The sequence below is a fragment of the Venturia canescens genome, chromosome 2 (genome assembly GCF_019457755.1).
Source record: "Venturia canescens isolate UGA chromosome 2, ASM1945775v1, whole genome shotgun sequence".
Classification (NCBI taxonomy): domain Eukaryota; kingdom Metazoa; phylum Arthropoda; class Insecta; order Hymenoptera; family Ichneumonidae; genus Venturia; species Venturia canescens.
The window spans coordinates 4,837,039-4,857,622 of record NC_057422.1 but is presented as its reverse complement, the minus strand read 5'-3'; the positions used below and the strand labels follow the sequence as shown (position 1 = coordinate 4,857,622).

Genomic DNA, 20,584 nt, shown 5'->3' with positions numbered 1-20,584 from the left:
GAGGGCGTTAGAGTGCAAGTTGGCGGAACGTTTTATACCACCCTCTGCTCCTAATCTCGAGCTATGAACCGCGGCATAAAGGTTCGCGGGAGGTCATCGTGACTTGCCTCGAGGAGACCTTTGACCACCGCGAGCACATTTCTTTTACCGCGCGCTGCTCTCGCTTCTCCTTTATTCGTCATCTTTCTTTTACTTTCCACATGGTGCGATGGCGGTGGCACGATTTCTAACCGCTGTCGCATAAAAAATCGTAAACTGAAAAAGCCTGTGTGAACGCATCCCCGTACATTTTGCTCATTCCTCGCGGCCACGCTCGTGCTCACCTCGACCCTTCCCTTCGTCTTTCTATATCCATCCATTTCTTTCGTTTCCTTGATTCCATTCCACTTTTTTATTTTCCTTTTTACGAGAGGAAAGAGAGCGCGCGCTCACCGCCGAGATCTCGAGGAGTCGCCTGTCTTGACTCGTACACCTACTCGCGCGAGGATTTCCTCTGCTCCTCTCTGTACACACCATCGTGACGTGCGGGCGCTGGTGCTTGGCTCTGTGCGATTCGATGGCGGAGGAGAGCCAAGCGGCGGGGGTGAGGGCGCGTAAAAGCTCTCTCTCTCTCTCTCCCTGTCTCGCCACGGATCGATAGAAAGGCCGAAGGTGGCGTCGTGCGCGGGGGTGTGAGTACATGTCCGTTCGACTCCGGAGAGGCCTTCGCAATTGGTGCTTCGCGAATATCTACAGGGCCTATTGTGTATACGTACTAAAATACTTAACGAACTAAGGACGTTATCATCTCGGAGTTTTGCTTGTTCAGCACCCGAGGTTACGAATTTTTATTCCCCAATCGCTGCAGGAACATACCTCAATGCCTCGGGACCTTTCGTACCTGCTTGGTTTCATCGTCTATACGAATCTATCGTACCAAAGATCCAAGAACTAACAAAATATTGATGGATTTGTATATATCTAGAGACGCGGCAGGGTCTTGACGCCAAGTATTAAAAAGAAGAATTTTGTAGGCAGAGCGAGTCGAGACGGGCCGTGTATCTTTACGTGACGCTGAAGTTTGCAACGTTGAAGTCCAACGAAATGATCTACAAAAGTTCTCCAATAATTGCAGTAATTCTCCAATTTCGTTGCCTGCCGAATTTGCAATTCGTAGTTTTCCAACCTCTACACCGAAGCTTCGTCGAATGAAAATCTGGCGAATTGCAAATGTGTTTTTCGTTCATTTCGTTGGATTCGAACGTAGCAAACTTCAGCGTCGTTATCTTTACTCGAGATCGGTCGCGATTTCGCCTTAATCGTGAAGTCGAAGTGGCAGCAATATGTTGGGAATTTGTCGAATGAAAAAAATGACAGTGCCATAGATAATGCGTGATTTATGCGCTCCCTATGATGAAACATTTTTTTGTATACATTTTCCTCATATCAGTTGATCCGTTTCGATATTTCTGTCAATCACGTTGATGTCGTTGATGAACCAAGGAATTGACATATCTTGGCGAAAGGTGCTTCCATCCTACAATATCAGGAATACGTTTTTGTGATCACTCGCTGTTATTAAATCGATACGATCCTTATTTGGCGAATACAAAAATAGACTGAGGTCTCCAACATTGGAACTGTTTCTTTCGAATTCTAGTTTACTTGCTGATGGGCGAGATAGATGGAGAAAGTGAGAGAGAGGGAACTGCATATTCGCAACTTCACAGTGTGCTCTGTACGAAAGGTTTACTTCGGCTTTATTACATGCGCTCGTTCTCATTGGCACACGGAGCTCGAGCACACATATACAACATTCAAACCGCAAAGCGATAGGGCATTATCGATCAAATGTATTACGGAAGCCTCAGTAATGTATATCTATGCATATACATATATCTACAGTCATGCTCACTTGAAACGCTACGGTGTATTCTTCGTCGATCTCGAACCCAAGTCGACCGACTCCGGAACGAGACCGATGAAAAAACGGTGAACTGCAATACACCAGTGAGATTGGAGCTTCTGAGTTTCGCGTTCCGAGAATTTATCTCGAAAAAAAAAAACAAAGTTATCGGGCTGTTAGGAATCATCGAAAACGGAGCGTTGTCAAATCTGGGAACAATCCATCATTTTTCGAAATATCCGTAAAAAATGATTTTTCTTTCCATCTTCGAAAAGTGCCTAAGTGGATGTTGGTGTTTCGGGAATTGTCTCATTTCAATGAAGACTCAATTTCTTGCGAGTGATCCTCCTTTTTTTCATACCGGTGGGACGAATTGTGTATAAATAATCTCTACTAGCACGAATTGTTGTTTTAACTGAACTGTAGAATTTTTGGTAGTCAATAAAATCCTAAAATCTGCGTGGTCAGTATTCAACGTTTGTTCAAAAATTCTAAAAATATGAGGACATTTAATAGGGGGTTCGAGGTTTCAAATCGAATGGCACTGAAGTGTGCAAAGTTTGAGTCCAACGAAGTGATCTAAAAAAATTCTCGAATTATTCCAGTAAATCTTCAATTTTTTTCTCTGCCGAATTCGCAGTTCGTAATTTAGCAACCTACACCGATGATTCGTGAAATGAATAATTGGTGAATCACAAATCTTTTTTTCCTTCAATTCTTTGGGCTTCAACGTCGCAAACTTCAGCGTCGTTGAAATTGAATCGTCGATGGTACACGAATACCGGATCAACTGGCATCCCAAGGCTATGATTCTTCGAGACGAGCGGATGGAAGATGCGTGTGGTTACCAAAGAGAAGGAAGAGGCAGAAGACCGTGGCAGGAAGTGTAGGCAATACCGAGAGACCTTTCTAGAGCCGGTAGGAACCTCAAGTTTGTCTCTATGACCATTGCCGTTTGGGAGTTGTGTGTACCTCCAAGGGGAACTTCCAAGTCCGTATCCTGTTAGAGACACGCAGAGGACGAGAAGTTATACCTCCAGCCAAAGTCCTTTCTCCCACTCTTTCTCACCCGCCCCTCTCTTTTCTCTTTCTCTTTGATCCCTTTCTCTCGTAAGCGACTAACTGGCGCTACTCCTTCGATCTTCCCCGTCGTGCGCCGTGCCGATGTGGCTGCAACCTAACGCGCAACCCCGACAGCATGCGGACTGGCGGGGAAACGAGGCAATCAGATGCAAAAGCTCTGCTACCCCCTCGTGCTGCTGCCGAACTATTCTCCCCAGGAAAACGGAAAAGAGAGTCAGCGAGGGAGAGAGACGCGTGTGGCGATCCCGTCGTTGCTGCTGCGCGTTTGAGGCTTGGCGTGGGTTAGAAAGCCCCCACATTCTAAGGGTGGAATCGATACCTTCTTCACGTGTGTGAAGCTGCCTCTCTCTCTCTCTCTCTCTCTCTCTCTCTCTCTCTCTCTCTCTCTCTCTCTCACTCTCTTCCTTCTTCATACGTAGCGTCATTGGCGACTGAGGTGCGCTCAGAGTGAACGCGGGGGTGTCTCGCATGGCACCGCCACGCGTTTAACCCTTCGCTGTCGGCGGGTGAGGCGTAAAACCTCGTTCCATCGTCATCACCTACTCACACTAACCAATCGTGCGCATATTTATATTCGTATACTCCAAAGATATGCTTATAGATGAACATACGTTTTGAAAAGCTGTCGCGTCATTATTAAAGCGGTGACACGGAATAGTGTTGGCGCAAATTGCTTGGGCAATGCATACACTTTCTCGTAAATAACTAAGTACGAAGCAGCTTTATAGAGGCTTAAACTTTCGCGTATATATCAAACGCTCAAGGTGTTCCTTTCGCATGAGCGTATTTTTTGGTGGCGCGAATTGGGGCGCTTGAAATTTGGACTGATTCCTAACCTCTGAGAAGTCGCCGTTAAGAAAAGCTCCTGCTTCTGCCAGTTTTCCAACTTGTATCGTTAATATCTCTTTTAAGCATTCGGTAAGCCTTTATTTTTATCGTCGCTATGAATTCCTTACATTTTTTTCGATCCGTGAGCCGGTTTGTATCGGGAACTTGGAATTATTTAGTGTGTGAATTATTGAATAGCAATTTGACGATTTTGGAATTTCCATAAGCTTCCGTATAGAAATTTTACGATTTTTCAAGTTTTTATTCTGCATTAAATGCACGATAAGCTGACCTGAAATTTCGGTTTACTTTACTGTTATCTTTAAAATCAGTTATTTATAGAATATTCGGGTTCGTGCAAGGAATACCTTAAGCTACAAATTCTACATGATCAATTTAGTGCCAAGAATCAAGCGAAAGTGTGACATTAATTTGCACGATGAATATGTTATATTCGGAGCTATAAGACCCTGAATATATATGTCACAGGAGACTTACAGGCTTCGACTATTGTTTTGCTTCAGACTTGCTTCGGTTTCGCTCTCGTTGGACCTGTCCACTCGAAATTTAACAAAATCACCCGAATACATATTCGCTTTCGTGTCTCGCGTGTCTCTCGTGAATATACCTCCGTCAATTAAGTCTGTACATGTACAACGTACGCGAGGACAGACTCGTAGCAACAGTATTAGCGGTCGTACACGGAAATTATATCGTTTTCAGCGTCCAATCGCATTTAATCCAACCAGTTTCGCTCACAAGCCTCTCTAATGGTGTTCGCTTACCGCATGATTGACAATTAATTCAATAGCTAGTTAATTCAGCCATATGTATATACATGTATTACGGATTTAACGACATCGGATTACCTTTTGATCGTAATTCTCATTATATCTCATTGTATCCTAGTTATTCGTAATGAAATGTGGTAAAATTACAATTGCATCAATCGCCACGCTGCATAAGCGACGCGGGCATATTGTAAACACACACGAATTTCGGTCGTCTGTGCGTACGTTTTCCGTGGATACGGACGCGCACAAGTAACTTCTTCGCTCGCGGGCGTTAAAAATTATCCGAAATGATTCTCGAGGCAGAAGGCGCGATTCGGGCGAAAATAGGACTGTGTGCGTGTGCGTCCGTGTGGATGTTGCATTCGTAAATATAGTCCATCGCTGTAAGTCACTCGCCGTGGGAGCGTTGAATGTGTTTTCTCTGCTACTCCGGGCGAACACCGCTCGCAATGTTCTTCTGCTCTGCATCGAATTCGGCTCTCCGTTTTCTTCGTGTCCGCGCTCTCCTGTATTTTCATTACTGCGCTACGTATATTTATATCTTGATATATTCCGCGTACACAGTCAATATTTCCTCATAATTGCCTTCAACCATGGAATATCGAGTCAATATTAGTTCGGCTGTTATTCGTACGGCGATACGTGTCAGAAGCGTATCTTCGATGGAAGAGCCACTGGCTTCGTCGATTATTCGAGGTTCCTTACGCTATATAACGAAGTTTGGCTGGTTACAGTTCTTAGTTTAGAAATCGATATATAGAAGAGACGAAATCTAAATGCAGAATGCGCCGGTTAACGCTATATCCGCTGGTGCTTTATTTCATGGAATGGAACCGACGGCAGTACGCAAAACATTAATTCGCCAAAAAACGTCAATAATATTTTCATCGTAATGCGAAAGAAAAAACGAAGATTTTTGGCTTCCAACTAAATCGTGCTCCATCCACCTCTCGTTGGGAAAATCTTCGAGCGGGACTGTTTCGATACTGACAGCGGTACGAGTATGAAGATGTCACGATCAACGGTGAACCAGTACACACTCCAAAAAAAAGTTTCTCTGTCATATATTAGCAAGCCCGAATTCAGCGCACAAACGGTAATGACTATTTACAGGTTTTGCGCTAAAATTCTCTCTCTCTCGTTCCGCGCGACTTGCTGCGCTCTCGTTGCATTTAACAAACGGAAAGCTCACAGGAGCGAAGCCGCGGCATGTTTCGAGATTATTTCGGGCGAGTGTTTCGCTACGTTGAAATCAAGCGCTGCATTTTCGATACGGAGTGCGGCAGAGAGAAAGAGAAAGAGAGAGAGAGGGATGAGGAGGATGAGAGAGTAATGGAGAGGAGAAGAGGAGACCGTGGGCGCCGCATTCGGTCGATTCGTCGTAACCCTTTACTTCTCTCCTCCCCGCAGACTTTCCTGTATATATATCCAACGTTGTTGAGCCGCGAGAGAACCACAGTGGCGCACACTATTTTACAAGTTGTATGTGTATATGTATTTGTATTGTGGACGTGTGTTAGCACGCTTGTTTGTTCAATAATCAATTCGACGCCCGCGACGGGAGTCTTGCCAAGGTGCTGAAATATATTTTGCATGAAGAAGGAACATACACGAGTCGGCGAATCACGACGATATCGATCAACTGCAAAAGACCCAACGAGACGATCGCGAGAGCGCGTTTTCGTTCCTGCGATACCGCTTCTCATCGCGCGCGCGTCTCGGTAACCAACAAACACGAGCACTTTATCGCGGCTTGTAAATTCAACAAAGAATTTTACTCACACCCTATTTTTTCTCTCAAACATCAACGAATTTCGGCTAATTTTCATCGCACGCTCGTTTTTGACCAAAGAACATTTTCGCTCGATTGCGCACTCGTATTATTCGTTTATTCGTATAGAATTTATTGAAACGGTCACACGCACTTCTGGACCAATTCATTGGAAAAGTAATGCACGGGTACAATTAAAGTGGTCAAATTATCGAGGCACAGCAGTGGAAATCGGCACCCTGATCGTTTTCACCGATCAAAATGTGCGTGAATCGCTATCGAAAATCGAATAAAATGGCGTGGATGATGCAAGAAATGTATATTTTTTCATTAATGGGAATTTACATTCTGATGAAAATTCAAAGAATTCAAAGTTTTATCACGTTTTCGATCTTTCCGAATGAAATCCCAGCAAAAATGAATCAGCGATTCCCAGAAAATTTGTTTCCAACCGCTGCTGTCACTGTACTCTCCGTCTTCGCAGTCTCGAAAAAAATATTCGGCATACCATGAAAACACCGGTTAGAAGAATCGTTCTGTACAAGATAATAGTTTTGTACAGGCCGATAAGATCGGTGCGGAAATAAACAGTTCTACCGCGTTTCGCGGAGTCGTTTGTAATCCCTGCTTGGACATTTTTATCTCGTGCCATCGTTCGCGTATATATATGCATACACGGATAGACATGGTAGATGAATAGAACGTTCGGTGACTTGGGATGCTACTGAATAGAAAAGGCACTATGTCAGTATTCTTCCGCTCGAATCAGCATCGCGACATCGTGACGAGAGAGCTCGCGCATTATGTGTCGCGAACTCTCCTATCGACATCTTTTCCATCAAGCAAGGTCTTTCGGCGTGTTCCGGGTGCTGAAGTTCAAGGGTGCACGCAGCAGCCATTCTTGTCTCGTCGTTGACAGAAAGATCGTTGGGCCTCGGGTTTGTTGCTTCGTAGCTCGATGTGTGTGCATTGTAAAATTTTAATGGTCCTGAAGAATGAAAAAAACGTTTGGAAAAACGATTCTCCTCGGAGGCTGAAATAAAAAAAACTCTTGATCGTTTTCCCGAATCGAATTATTGTTACGTCATTACTGCGATGATGAAACTACTGCAGCTAAATCACTATTTTATCCAGCTAAAACGAATCCCGGATCCGCGAGCGATGACGCTGGAAAGTCACTTCACACGCGTTGATTCGAGCACGTTGAATTGTACAAAAAATCGACAGTCTCGATGGAATTGAATTTTTGTTTATTGATACATCAGACGCGTGAATGAGTAAAATTTTACTCGTTGTATACAAGCAGAATGCAGCCTTTCTCGCACACATTCGTTCGACGATCTCACACGCAGCTCTCACATTCGAGAACCGTTTCACGACGAGCTGTGCCCACTCCTTGTTTTCCACTTTCTCGAGCTTATCAAACAGCGTGCGGTTCTCGCCCGACACACGCTCACATCTACACGCATCTGGCTCGATCCATGCGCGGATATATACACTCATATTCAATCCCATAACTCTCCTGATTGACGATTGCGTCTCTCGAATAATTAATATATGCGGAATTTGTTTGCCCGTCGCGGTTCTCCGTGTCTCTGATATATCCGTCATACGCGATCGCGTTTTTTTCTTTGTCCCCTCTGTCGCATGAAATTCTTAACGAAGAAAGCCTCGCGACGAATGCTCCAAACGCGCACTTGCGGAACGGTTTTTCTTCGTGTGTCTAAAAAACGAGCTAATTGATAACTGATCGTTCAAAACTGCGTGACAATGAGGACTCTTGTTTGCGTTTCTTCATATTTTTGTGCTCGCAGTTGTGAGCAGTGTTGGGAAAAAATCCTCTGGAAAAGTCGCTCCCGAATTCAAGATCTTCAATCACAGAGATTTTCATTGTATTCGATAAAGAAGAACGAATAGCAGAGTTGACGTTCGTGTAGATCAATAAATCGCTCATAAATTTGTGGAAAAAACTCATTATTGATAAATAATCTGTCCATTTATCTGTTCATGTTATATGGAAGAACTATTACGTGCGCATTCTTTGCGCAGAATGATACAGTCCAGGAACAAAACGTTCGCGAGTCCGTGATATTGTGCAACTGCAATATGTTCCTCGAGGCAACGGAAGTGACACGCGTCACGACAATAGAGAAGGCTAATACTGCTGTATAATCACAGATACGCGCGTGTACAACAGTGGAATGGCGTGCGGTATATTATATATGGTGACGCGAAGATTGAAAAAGACTGAAATAACGAAGGGAAAACGCAGCCTCGTTACGTCGCGCTTACCTTTCTTGTTTTTCTTCGCATTCTACGAATACAATGTTCGTTGCAGATGGAAGTTGAATAGCTTGTTGTCTCAAACGGACGGGTGAAATTCCTTCTGAATCACGAAAGTTTGAAACTCGCTGATATATATTAAAGAAAATATGAAAAAATTGGCTCCGCGGCTGTCGATTTTACAGAGAGTATTTCGGTCTACGAATTTCCTTGTTTAGTGAAATTTTATTAACGCGGAACAAATTTTGAGGTCGCGAGAAAACATTTCGAGGAAAGAATTTTGAAAATCAACGAAACTTTTAAGAAAATATTTGACGTCACTTTGAACAAAAAGACTAACGAAGAGTTAGTTTTTTTTTATTTTTTATTTTTTATTTGTCAATTCATTATTTTCCATGATGTTATTGTTGATTTTGGTGAGTCATCGAAATTACGACCGAGTGTCCTGGACATATGATACACAGCCACCGCGATCGAAAAAGTGTGACGAGGATCTCTCTCGCCGTGGTCCGATGGTGTATCGAGCCAGGGGCGAGAGGTGGTCGGTTACGTTTAACGAGGGATATCGAGTCCGCGAGGGTAGCTTCGACCGCTCTATTGAATGGACCGCCGACTGGTGCGGTCTCGAGGGTTCGCGAACGGTGAACACTCGGATGCAGCACCGTTTCGAAGGGTCAGTAGTCGGTTTATTCGAAAGTTAACAAGGACTTTCATATACATCGTATCGAGATTATGAAAACTCTCAATTATGTGGAAAATACATGCTTACTATCTGATCAGGGGAGGAGAAAAAATGACAGAAGGAGGGCCGATTGATTCAATCACGTTGAGTCTTTTTTTTTTTTTGAGGATTTTTGAAATTTTCGAGTGCTGGATAATTATAGAAATTTTGCACATCGAAACAGGAGATGTTCGATAAAAACGAATGCGAGTTTATTAAGGTAGTTCATGCACGAAACGATTTTCTTGAGAAAGTTTTGAAATTTACTCAAAGTTTAAATGAGTAGTCGACTTACACGCGTATCAAATTTTAAAGGGTTCGTTTTATTGGTTATTGAAATAAACGTGCTTGAATATGAAGAAAAGTACACAAGGTTATAGGGACCGTGCGTAAAAAATCGTTTATCTTTCCATAGAACGAACGAACGCTTCGTACGAAGTTTATGGAAAAGCTGAAGTATACCCAACGAAGGTTTGGAAAAAAATTCGAAACGATTGTTTTACTAGTAATAAAGATATATTACGTTAAAGATTGAAAGAAATTGGTAAAATGAACACTCGTAACCTCACACTTGCTCATTTCGGCGTTTTGTTTCTTCTTGGCTTGGCCATAAAAATTTTTTACATAAAAAGTATTTTAGCCAGGGGCAAATGAAATTTTGGGTTCGGTCAGTGATATGGATCCCCGTTCAATTAATGGCTTGTAATTTCATTCGCCAAAAGATAAGTCGAAAAAATGTATTTACAATTTCGAATTAACAACTCTGACATTAATTTAGAGTGATAAAATCTTTAATTAGGAAGTAAAAATCGATCGAATTTGGACATCCATAAAATACAATTCTACAGGCATGATCTATACCTTAAAAAACAAGTGGAAATCGTGCTTCATCAAGAATCAACAGTTTTTGTTTACCTTCGACTGCTATTCATTTCATAAATATAAATTATGCGTAATTATAAAGTTGCAAAATTTCTATTTCCACCTCTCTCGCCATCTCAGAGAATTTGCATACTGAGTGAAGACACTGCGTTCTCTTTTTTATACTGCTTCTCGATGTCACACGTACATATCTGTACATAAGTATATGGCAGTTTCATCACGTGATCGCTTCGTGTTTCTCGTCGAAGCCTGAATTTGTTATTATAATTATTCGTGATTTGCATGTCAAGGGAAGTACGCCTGCTGGAAGTTCGAGAGAGCGAAAGAACTTTCTGGATATCGATAGACGGAGTTCTCTGTCGCCTCGACGTTCCGATTGAATTTACAATTTCAAACTTTATAGATGGATCTTTTTTGACCGTAGTTTAATCTGTTTTCTACAAAATCATCGCTTTTTTTTTCTTGTAACGTGATCATAAATCAAAATTTAATGAAAATTCCTTTTCGTCTTATTTTCCGGGAATACAAAATACGAAATAATCTTCATTTACAAAAATATGGTAACACGAGAGAATCACCCTCACCAAAAAGAGTGTAATTTTCTTGCGCATCGACCATGGAAACTGCGAGTTACTTGAGGAATCGGACAAACAATGATTAAACATTTCCGAATTTGAGTTGTCAAGGCTCGGGATCGACTTGTTGAGCGATTCTAGGAGCTCTGGTAATACGACGAAACCGCACAATATCGCTATACGATCGCCCGATGGATCAGACGAATCTGATTAACCCCGAGCAAGCTTCCGATACGCACCGTCGGTACGAAATCATGTGATACTCGTTCCGTCGTCACTCCTCAGTGTCTCTCTCACTGCTCGTCTGACACTCGCTTTCTTCTTTTGTTTTATCTTCTCTCTTTTCCTTTGTCACGCAATCTGAACGATGGAAACTCACTCCGGGCTCAATTTTGCACCGAGAGCCGGATTCGTATATTTTTGTTCATATACGAGAGGCCCGAGGATCAAAAAAATACGCCTTAATTAACGGATCGTCAGCAACGTATCGTCAGCAATCGTGTGGAAAATTGCGACGAGTTAATTTTTTGAGTATTGCACGATTGCGTGTGATCTGATACGGTTTTGATGTACGAGGAACCGTCGTAATGATGCATACGAAGAAAATAAAAAGTATATTTTCCAGGAAAAATGTTTTTTTATTGAAACAATTGTAACGTGACTTGTTCATTAGTGTCTACAGCTTGTTTGTATTTTCTCTCGTTTTCTATTCCGTTTTTTCATGGTCTGATCCACCGTAGACTGCTCGAACTACTTGTTTTCATAGAATCCGTGTGTTATTTTTTTCCATTATTTTTCGTAGAATGAGTCACGCTCGAGCCGATAGCGTCGACATTCGTTCGAATCACAATAAGCAGAATAATAACAGCGTCGATGAAAAACAACGGTTACGCGTTGACCGTGTGTTTATCGACGTGGCTGCGAGTCTAATTCGGCGTAGAATCGTCGCGCGTCAAAGAATCTCGCGAGTATTCGTCGCTCGATCAAGAACAAAATCGTTTGGAAACAATCTTTTTTTGTCATCGTCGCATCTTCGAGAATGCGCACGCGTGCTCGACTCATACGATTTTGTACGTCCCATTACGCAGATATTTAGAAGCAAGAAGCACAAATAGTTCTGAAAATGAATAAGAATCTGACGTTTGTGCATGGTGTCGCACACGCATCTTTCCGGAGGTATCCTCCGAAAATAGTATCCCCTGATGATTCAAGATTTAACGACCTTGGAAAAGCGTTTGGACGTGCGATATAAAGCGAACATTTCACGAAAAACGTCATCGGTTCGTCGAACTCTTGAGAGTCTGCATCGACGTGCACCGATTGTAAAAAAAAAAAACCACGCGAATGTTGATTTTAAATAACTTCACGGATGCATCGAAGCGTCTTCTGCTTGGGAACCTCGTTTCCACGTTTCGCCCAGTTCCCACTGTTTCATTCCCAACATATTCGTAAAGAAAAACCAGGGAGAATTTATCTCGCAAAGTTCTTTCAATCACGAGTAATCAATTAGTTCGTATAATGAGGTTGGATGGTTGAGCAAATACTTTTATTATTGTGATCGTCGCGTTTGGCCACGGTGGGTGCCTTCTTGATCGTTCGGAACATATAATTTCGTATAATGTATTGCTCGCTCATCGCAGTGCTAACGAATAGCTCCTTCAACGCTCTTTCAAGCTCTGAGAGATTAATGTAACGAGACAAATAACGCTTGTACGTAACTCACACATGTTCGAAATTAACTTCTTCGCAGTAAGAATATGGTCGGTAGTGCAAGTTCGCGGGAGCAGTGACGGCCGCCAAGCTCACCGGACGCGTTATACTATATTGCAGCGAGGAAGAGAGAAGGTGAAGGAGGGAGGGAGCGAGTGCATAAGCTCACGTACCGCGCGGCCAGTCGCTTAATTTAGCGGCTATTCGTTTGTCGAGATTTATACGGCCCGCCGAAAGTGATGCGGCACGGGCATAGTCAGATGAGAAGCGAGAGGGCGAACGGAATTCATCGAAGAATCTTTGTCTACGTATACATGTAGAGTGTAGCGACTGCGCAAAACCCCGTCCACACACCGGTGGTAAGCGTGCTATAGTGAATTTCCGAATGTGTCCATAGTCCCCGGTCTCGCACAAACGTCCGAACTTGAGGCAAAAAAGCTCCCCCGTATTGACAACAGCGGTGAGCAATTGTCTGCTCAATTACAAAAAATAGTCACGGGGTATCTCGGGATGTTAGCGTGTCAGAGTCGACGACAAACAACGCGCACATCCAACCGGGCATGACCGATTCAAAGAGCATAACTTTCTCTAATAATACAGGCATTCCAACGAGGCGTAAGAATCGCCAATTCGACGAAAAAAAACTTCTGCCAATTACGTTTTGCACCTCGCCTTCTTGTTGCACAGTCGGCTAACTCACGACGACATTCTGATGCCTCATAAGGCAGCGCTCGTGACAACAAAACATGATCTCGTTAAAAAGCTGCGATGTTAACTCATCGGTACATCCGCGGAGATCAAAGCGATTGCGTTTTCAGCCATTTTTTCCTTATTTCTGGCTATGAGACGCGAGTTCTTGGTTGACGGAAGAGTTGACTGTGCGAGGCGTTTTCATTAATAACTCGATAGAAATATTCCGGATTCTTTGATTTCTTATTTAGTATTATTGATTTATCTAGAATCGTTGTTAAAGATTTTTAGGGATTTTTATCGATAGTACGAATCGCACCGTTGTTAATCGTCAAAACCTCGATGTCTTTGTTCCAGCAGCAGAAATTCCTGAAGAGGACGGCCGAGGACCTCGAGCCAAGCGGCGGGGGTGGCGGGGACGGTGGATTCGGCGAGCCACCGGTGAAGTTGCAGTGTACACAGTCGCAGCATCAGCATCAACAAGCCCCGACGGGGGCGGGTGGGGGATCGCACCATGGCCACAGTCAGCATCCATCGGGCAACGGTGCCAACACCGGGCCGGGCTCGCAGGGCGGGGCTAATGGTAACAACGGGAACGGTGGGAACGAGGGCCTCACCAAGTTTTCGGTCGAGATCGTGCAACAGCTGGAGTTCACGACTTCGGCGGCGAATTCGCAGGCTCAGCAGATATCGACGAACGTAACGGTGAAAGCACTGACGAACGCATCGGTGAAGAGCGATCACGTGAATTCGACGTCCTCGCCGAAAGCGGGTCCGGACACGACGTCGTCGACGAACTCCTCGAGAACGCAGGCCGGTGGGCAAGGCGGTGGTGGAGGTGGAATCGGTTGCGTTGACATCGGCAACCTCGTCGAGTGCAAACAAGAACCGGACAACGAGTTCGTTGATCTCGAACAGTGCGCGGCTGCGTTGGCCAAAGATGCCGCAGCGAACGGTGCAGGATTCCCCGGTTTTCCGGACTTCGGCGATGACACCGGCGACGAAATAATAACGTCGGACGCCTTCAAGGATCTTCTCTCCGAAATATCGGGCTTCGATCCGGATCTCATAAAGGACTTTGACTTCGATGACAAGAGCGTCGAAACTCTTGGCGTCGGGGCCCCCGGCAATGTCGGCGGTGGCAACGCCGACGGTGGCGGCGGCGGCGCCGGTGGTGCCGGCGGTGGGAACGGCCCTACCGGGAACACCGGACCTGGCGGTGCCAACATGACGAACAATGGCCAAATAAAGATCGAGGACGATAAGGACTCGGTGCACCAGCACACCAACAACGGTACCGCGAGCAACGGCGTCGGGGGTGGTAATAACGGGGCAGGAATCGGTTCCAACTCGAGTCCCGGTGCACTCGGATCGTCCCAATACTCCCCCGCTCGTCTCCCATATTCCGGGCTCGATTTCAAATCGGAAATGAGTCCGGCCGCCCAAACTCTCAAACAAATGGCCGAACAGCATCAGCACAAGAGCCAACAGCTCGGACTCGGTGGTTTCAATCCCAACGCAGCTGCGGCCGCTGCAGCCGCGAGAGGCCCGACCGCCAGATCGCCTTATGCCGAGTTTACTCAATTCGGTAACACCAATGATTATCTCGGGAGCCCCGGCAACAATGGCCCACCGGGAAATCAAAATCAAACTGCCTCCAATCCCGCCTCTTATCACAATAAGAACAACGGCACGTCCGCCCCTTTTCAAGGACAACAGACGAACGACATGTTCTCAGGACAAAATCAATTTTCCGGACTCGCCGATATGAAGAGGCCGCAGCAGACCGGTGGAAAGCCAAATATGCTCGGTCCCACTGGCGCCTATAAGCAACAGTACTCGCCTTATGGTAGTCCAGGCTCCATGCCGAATCATGGCAGTCCTGGTTATCCTCTGCCTCCGAGAGGTTCTCAAGGGGGTGGACCGAATCAGACAGGCTCACAGGGACCCTTCACCAGTTCGACGCCGCCTCGGCCACCATCGGGACCAGGCACGTCTACTCTGCAGATCAATCAGGCGCAGCAACTCCACATCACCAATCCGGGACACCAGATACAGGTAAGCAGCTCCAGCATCTTATTTGCATCAAAATTATCGAACAATTACGCTCGAGTATCACAATATCGTTGGAAATCGATATTCACCTGAGATTAAGGAAGACCACGGGTATCTAATGGAAATCGAAAATTCCAACTTTGAGAGTACACCGTCTGGTTGTCGAGAAAACAATTCACGAAAACCACATTTTTTTAAGAGCAGGCACACTTCCCGTGCGACGATTTGGATTCAATGAAATTGGATCCTCCCAACTTTAGAGAGTCAAAAACGATAATACGAAAATATAATGCTTTTAGATATCAATGATGTCCTGAGAAAGCCTTGTCACCGGTGAAAATGAGTTGGGAATGGAAAAAGAAAAACACCCGTTTGGAAGTTTTGACAACACCATGAGTCAATTGGTTTAAAATATAGATATGCATACTCATATAAATAGAAAATGACTGTTGTCACATTTTGCTTGACGATTTCACAACGAAAGTATTTTAACCGCTATCAGTATATTACAAAATTGATCAATCTCTACAAATAAGTTACACTTAATTTGAATAATTGTGAGAATTAATTCGAATCGTTTCTTTGTTCATGAAAAGAGCAAAAAAGTTTAGTTGCTTTTTTGAATGGCGAGTAACTCATGGTCTTCCTCAATCGTCAAAAACCAAATTGTAAAATCGCTCCGGAATCAGAATTCCGAGTGCTAACAATTGGAAACCTTATCAGCGTAATGTAATCAAATTCGATAGCTTATTTTTCATCGCATCGATTTTCATGTCGAACGAAAAACGTATACTCGACTCCCGAAACGCGACCGGAACTTCTTCGTTCCGTCTAACATACGAATCGCATTTTTCCGGTTAATTGAATCCTGAGAAAAGGCTCTTGGAACAAAGTAAAGATGAAATTTCGTCGGGTGCGAATTGATATCGAGAGATCAAGAGGGTTGAGGGTGAATTTGTACGGTTCGCAGGCTCGCTCATTCGTTTTTTCTCTTTCTCTCTTGTGAGGAGGGTGATATCTGTTGCGTTGCGACAACGCGTCTGTTTTTGTTGGGGGCGCGAGCGCCGCGGTCGTACGAGAAGCAAGCCGTCTCTCTCTCTCTCTCTCTTTTTATCATCAGTCGCGAGGAAGAGCCGCTCGTTCAGCGCAACAAGTAGTTTTCTCCTCTTTCCCCGTATCATTCGCGATCTCTGCTCTCTCTCGCTCTCTCCAACCGTCTTTCCCTCTCGCTCTCTTTGTCTCGAGCAATTTTCGCGACCCCCCGCCCCAGTTCCGTTTTCCTTCTCTCGCTGAACTCGCCCTTCCACGCAGAGCCATCCCCTCTATATTGGCGTGCGCACCCGCATATAGCTCTGTAGCACAGAGGAATGGAGAGGAGAACGTGGATGATAGAGCGAGAGGACGAATTTGCCCCGCTTCACGACAGCGAGCACCCGCTCGACGTCGACGTCGCGACGCCAACGTCTGCTCGATTTAACCGCGTTCTCACTGCAGATCGCGGCTAACTGCAGAGCTTCTGGCCGCCCAACACCCCCGTCAATACACCGCGGCGGCGCGTCAGCCCATATAATAGACGCTTCGACAACTCGTCGCGTCGAGCGAGCTACACCGTATATATATATATATAAGAAAATCGTTGATCCTCGCTTGATCATAAATTCGCGCGACATTTATTTCGATACATAGGACGCCGGTATAATTGAGCGACCCTTAAATTTGAAAACTTGTGCGCCGGAGTTCGGAGCAACTCGAGACGTTCTTCCAGTGTCGGTTGTTTCGAGATTTACAGCTTTTCGTCGAGGCGCGACACCGCGTTGAATTAAAACTCGATCCTTGGAGTTTTTTTCACTGTACGTTCTCCGGGCATAGTCGCATCAAATATTCGTGGTGCATAGAAGAATTAAATGCATCGAAAGGTACGAGAAACTTGAGCATTCGAAGCCGCGCGACGCGTCGCATTTATCCGTCGTAAATTGTTTTCCCGAAACGACTGACGGCACGCTCTATCGAGATGAGACGCATTCGTCGCCGCGTCGCGCAGTTAGCGAACAAGAAAATCGAACGTTCAACCCGACGAATCCCTTCTCGTCGCTGACTCGGAGTGCATTGCAGTCGAGCGGTGTTTCCGAGCGCCAACAGATCGTATCGCGCTCCCGCTGTCGGGCTCGCCGCGCGTTCTCTTCGGCGTTCGTAAAACGCGGCCGCTCGCGCGCCCTTCCGAACCTCACGAGATGGAGAACGCGCGCTGGGACTAGCGCGTACCGCGTACGTGTCTCCGGCCCTCGTAAATCACCGCGCGCGAGCTCATTTGCATTTCAATGCGCGTGCGAGAACCCAACGCTCAATCTCTTTTCGAGTCGCACACACGATAGTCTCCGTTCTTCCTTCCAACTTTTTTCCTTCTTACTCTCTCGTCGCACACCTCCGTTTCGATTATTCCACTTTTTTCATATCATTATTGCTATTTCTCCTCGGGGCGCGTTATGCCCTTCGCATCATTCGTTCCGGAGGTGCCTCAAATCATCAACATTTTTTAAAATTCTGTTTGCCAATTCGTCTGAGATGAAAACTAAGTTTATGCTTGACTTCGGCAAAAGTGCTACGACCTCAAACCCTCTGGATAATAGTAGATATTTCACGGCGCGTCTTTATCGCCGCGCAGACAGGAAGTGCCCGAACTGTTCGCTGGCTCACGAAAACGGCTTTTCGACCACAAGATTATATCGCCTCCTGCTCTTTCGAATACGTGCACACACTCAAGAGCAACTTTTCGATTTCGTTTAACTTCTACTACCGACTTTTTGGCTGGTTTTTAACCTCATATGCTTAGTTCCCATACAACTTGAGCTGTATCACTGTGACCCTGTAACACGTATGACCAAATCCTGTTCTGAATTAGTACATATACATAAAAGCATTTGTAATTCTACGCGGATGTATCTGGGCACAGATATGCGTATATATCTATCGAAATGTATATGCGGCAGTAGGAACGACCAGGCGGGTCGTTCTCAGATGCAAATGTCCTCTGATTACCCAACGACGAACGGACAGCTCTTTGTATTTACGATTTTATGTAAATTAACTTCCGCGCCCTAGCCCTCCTCGTGCGCGACCGCTCCTTTTGTACAGGAAGTCTCCGGTGACGACGATGACGATGAAGACCGAACCTTTGCATCGTTGATTCCCTCTGTCTTGCGCGCTTTCACTCTCTGACCGTTCAAAGGTCGAGTTTTTTCCTGTTTTTTTCTTTTCATTAAAATTCGTTTCCGTTAATAGAGTCCTCGACGTGTGGAATACGTTTTGAGGAAGAAAACGAAAATGCTAATCGAATTACGCTCCGCACAGGGCGCGAGTATCCTTAACCCGGTGATATTAACATTCTTATCGTCGACATTCCGCAGGAATTTAATGAAAACGGCTGACCCGACTCTTCGAATATTCCTGGAATTATTATTGTCACACGTCCGGACCTGGACGTTGAGGTATAATAAACTTGCGTTTCGCCAAACCATCCGTAACGAGGAATGGAACTCGAAAACTTTCAGGAATGAAAATACTTTTTCGGCATCTTTGAAAAGTCTTTTGTAAACCCTTCAAATATTCATGAAAAATTAGAATTTCAAAATGTTTTCAAGTCTTACGAAAAGTAGTCTCATCAATTGAAAAAACGCCCTGCCCTTGCTATGATAGATATACGATACGATATCCGTCGGCTGTACATCCAGCCAGAAAATCTCGAAGATTCTCTATGGAGAAGAAACGAAATACACATTCTTGAAGAAATGCACGAGATCTGTCGAAGGAAGCAGCAGTCATGGTTTTGCTGCTCTTGTTCGTTTTTTTAACCCCGAGACTGACATATGTAAAGCAGGCCACACGAGCCTTAATCGATGGAATATTCAAATTATCATCCAACGAAATAGAATTCAGCCATTCTCCCTCTGCCCTAATACCATTCAGATTTGTACAAGAAAGAAAAAAGTATTTTCGAATTCTCATGTTCTCTCTTATCGTTCTAACGATAATCGAGGCAAGGATTTCTTCTCAGTCTCCAAAATACGATCTATATAAGATCGTTACGTTATACGAATGATAATCTACAAACTCCCAAGTAGATTTGTTACACGTGCATCTAAAAATGCCCATGATCCAATGCACATTATAAGAAATTCTGTTTTCGAGAAGATCGCATTGGAGTCCCTGAAAAAAATCTTCAAAACAGTCGCGCTCCCAAATCTGATCCAAATTCCCCTTTCGTCGTTTTTTAACTGAATTATTATGACTTATATTATGAATTATATTTTCCACCAAAATTTTCTTGTTTTTCTCGCTAAAGCGTGTACGCAAAGGGTTAAAAATTGTGAAAGCTATATCGCTGCTTGCTCCGTGCACACGTCGACGAGAGCCGCGAAATACCATATCCATACACTGCGTCTCGAGAATCTAGCACGGCGTCCGATCGGGATCACGCACGCTTTGCCGTTTGCATATGCGCTGCTCACTGGCGACTTTCCTGTCGAACGAAAGGTCGTAACTCAACCGTCAAAACACTTGATCTCGAATGCAGGCTCCGCCGTTTCTCTCGTAACGTGAACGGTTTCTCGCGCGAACATGTACATAAATGCTTGAAGACGAGCAAACGAGACGGGAACGTACTCTGCGCTTGTCGGTGTGTGCGTTCATTCGTACGTCTTGCATATATCCGTCCGTTTGTCCATACGCCGTTCGTCCGTCTCGTAGCCACGATGGCATTATGTGTTAAGGCACATTCCATAATGCTAACGTATATAACGTGCATGAAATCGATATCCATGACTCTATAGTTTGTAACCCACATCGTCTCTGTCGCGAATGAAAAAGAGCGTGTGTGTGTGAGAGAGAGAAAGCGAGAACGAAAAGACCGCGCATATAATTGGCATGAAAATATCTGAATATTTTAGACATCTTATTGTAATCCCCGTCTGGATTGTAACTGGTAATATACCCCCGCTCAGCAGCTAGCGCGTACGCTCGACACGTAGAACTAAATTGATTATATACGTTACCGAAAAAAAATTGAGCCAAATTTTATTGATTTATCGCATGCGAGAATCATTCTTTCAGCATATTATAATTAAAGGGAAATTCTTGCTCTACCATAATCTTTAATTGATTGAAGTGAAATTTGGTAGGCGATAATATGAAAACTAGATTTTGCAAACTTCGTTAAATTTGGACTCATCGCACTCACTTTGACTCCAATTTTAATTAATTTATGTTCTGGAGCGTAATTGAAAAATGTTTAATTCGATGTGTTAGGGAAGG

General features: G+C 44.5%; 1 protein-coding gene across 4 annotated transcripts in view; it reads left to right on the top strand.

The window, feature by feature from the left end:
* Window positions 1–20,584, top strand: part of LOC122406493 (neurogenic protein mastermind-like) — a 157,380-nt gene that overhangs the window by 101,842 nt on the left and 34,954 nt on the right. For 2 of the 4 annotated variants that reach the window (XM_043411970.1, XM_043411972.1), the window contains exon 2: window positions 13,583–15,280. In XM_043411970.1, the coding sequence (XP_043267905.1) occupies window positions 13,583–15,280 (1,698 nt within the window). Of the gene's footprint in view, window positions 1–13,579; window positions 15,281–20,584 lie in introns of all 4 variants that reach the window. The other 2 variants (XM_043411969.1, XM_043411971.1) reach the window with 1 other exon arrangement.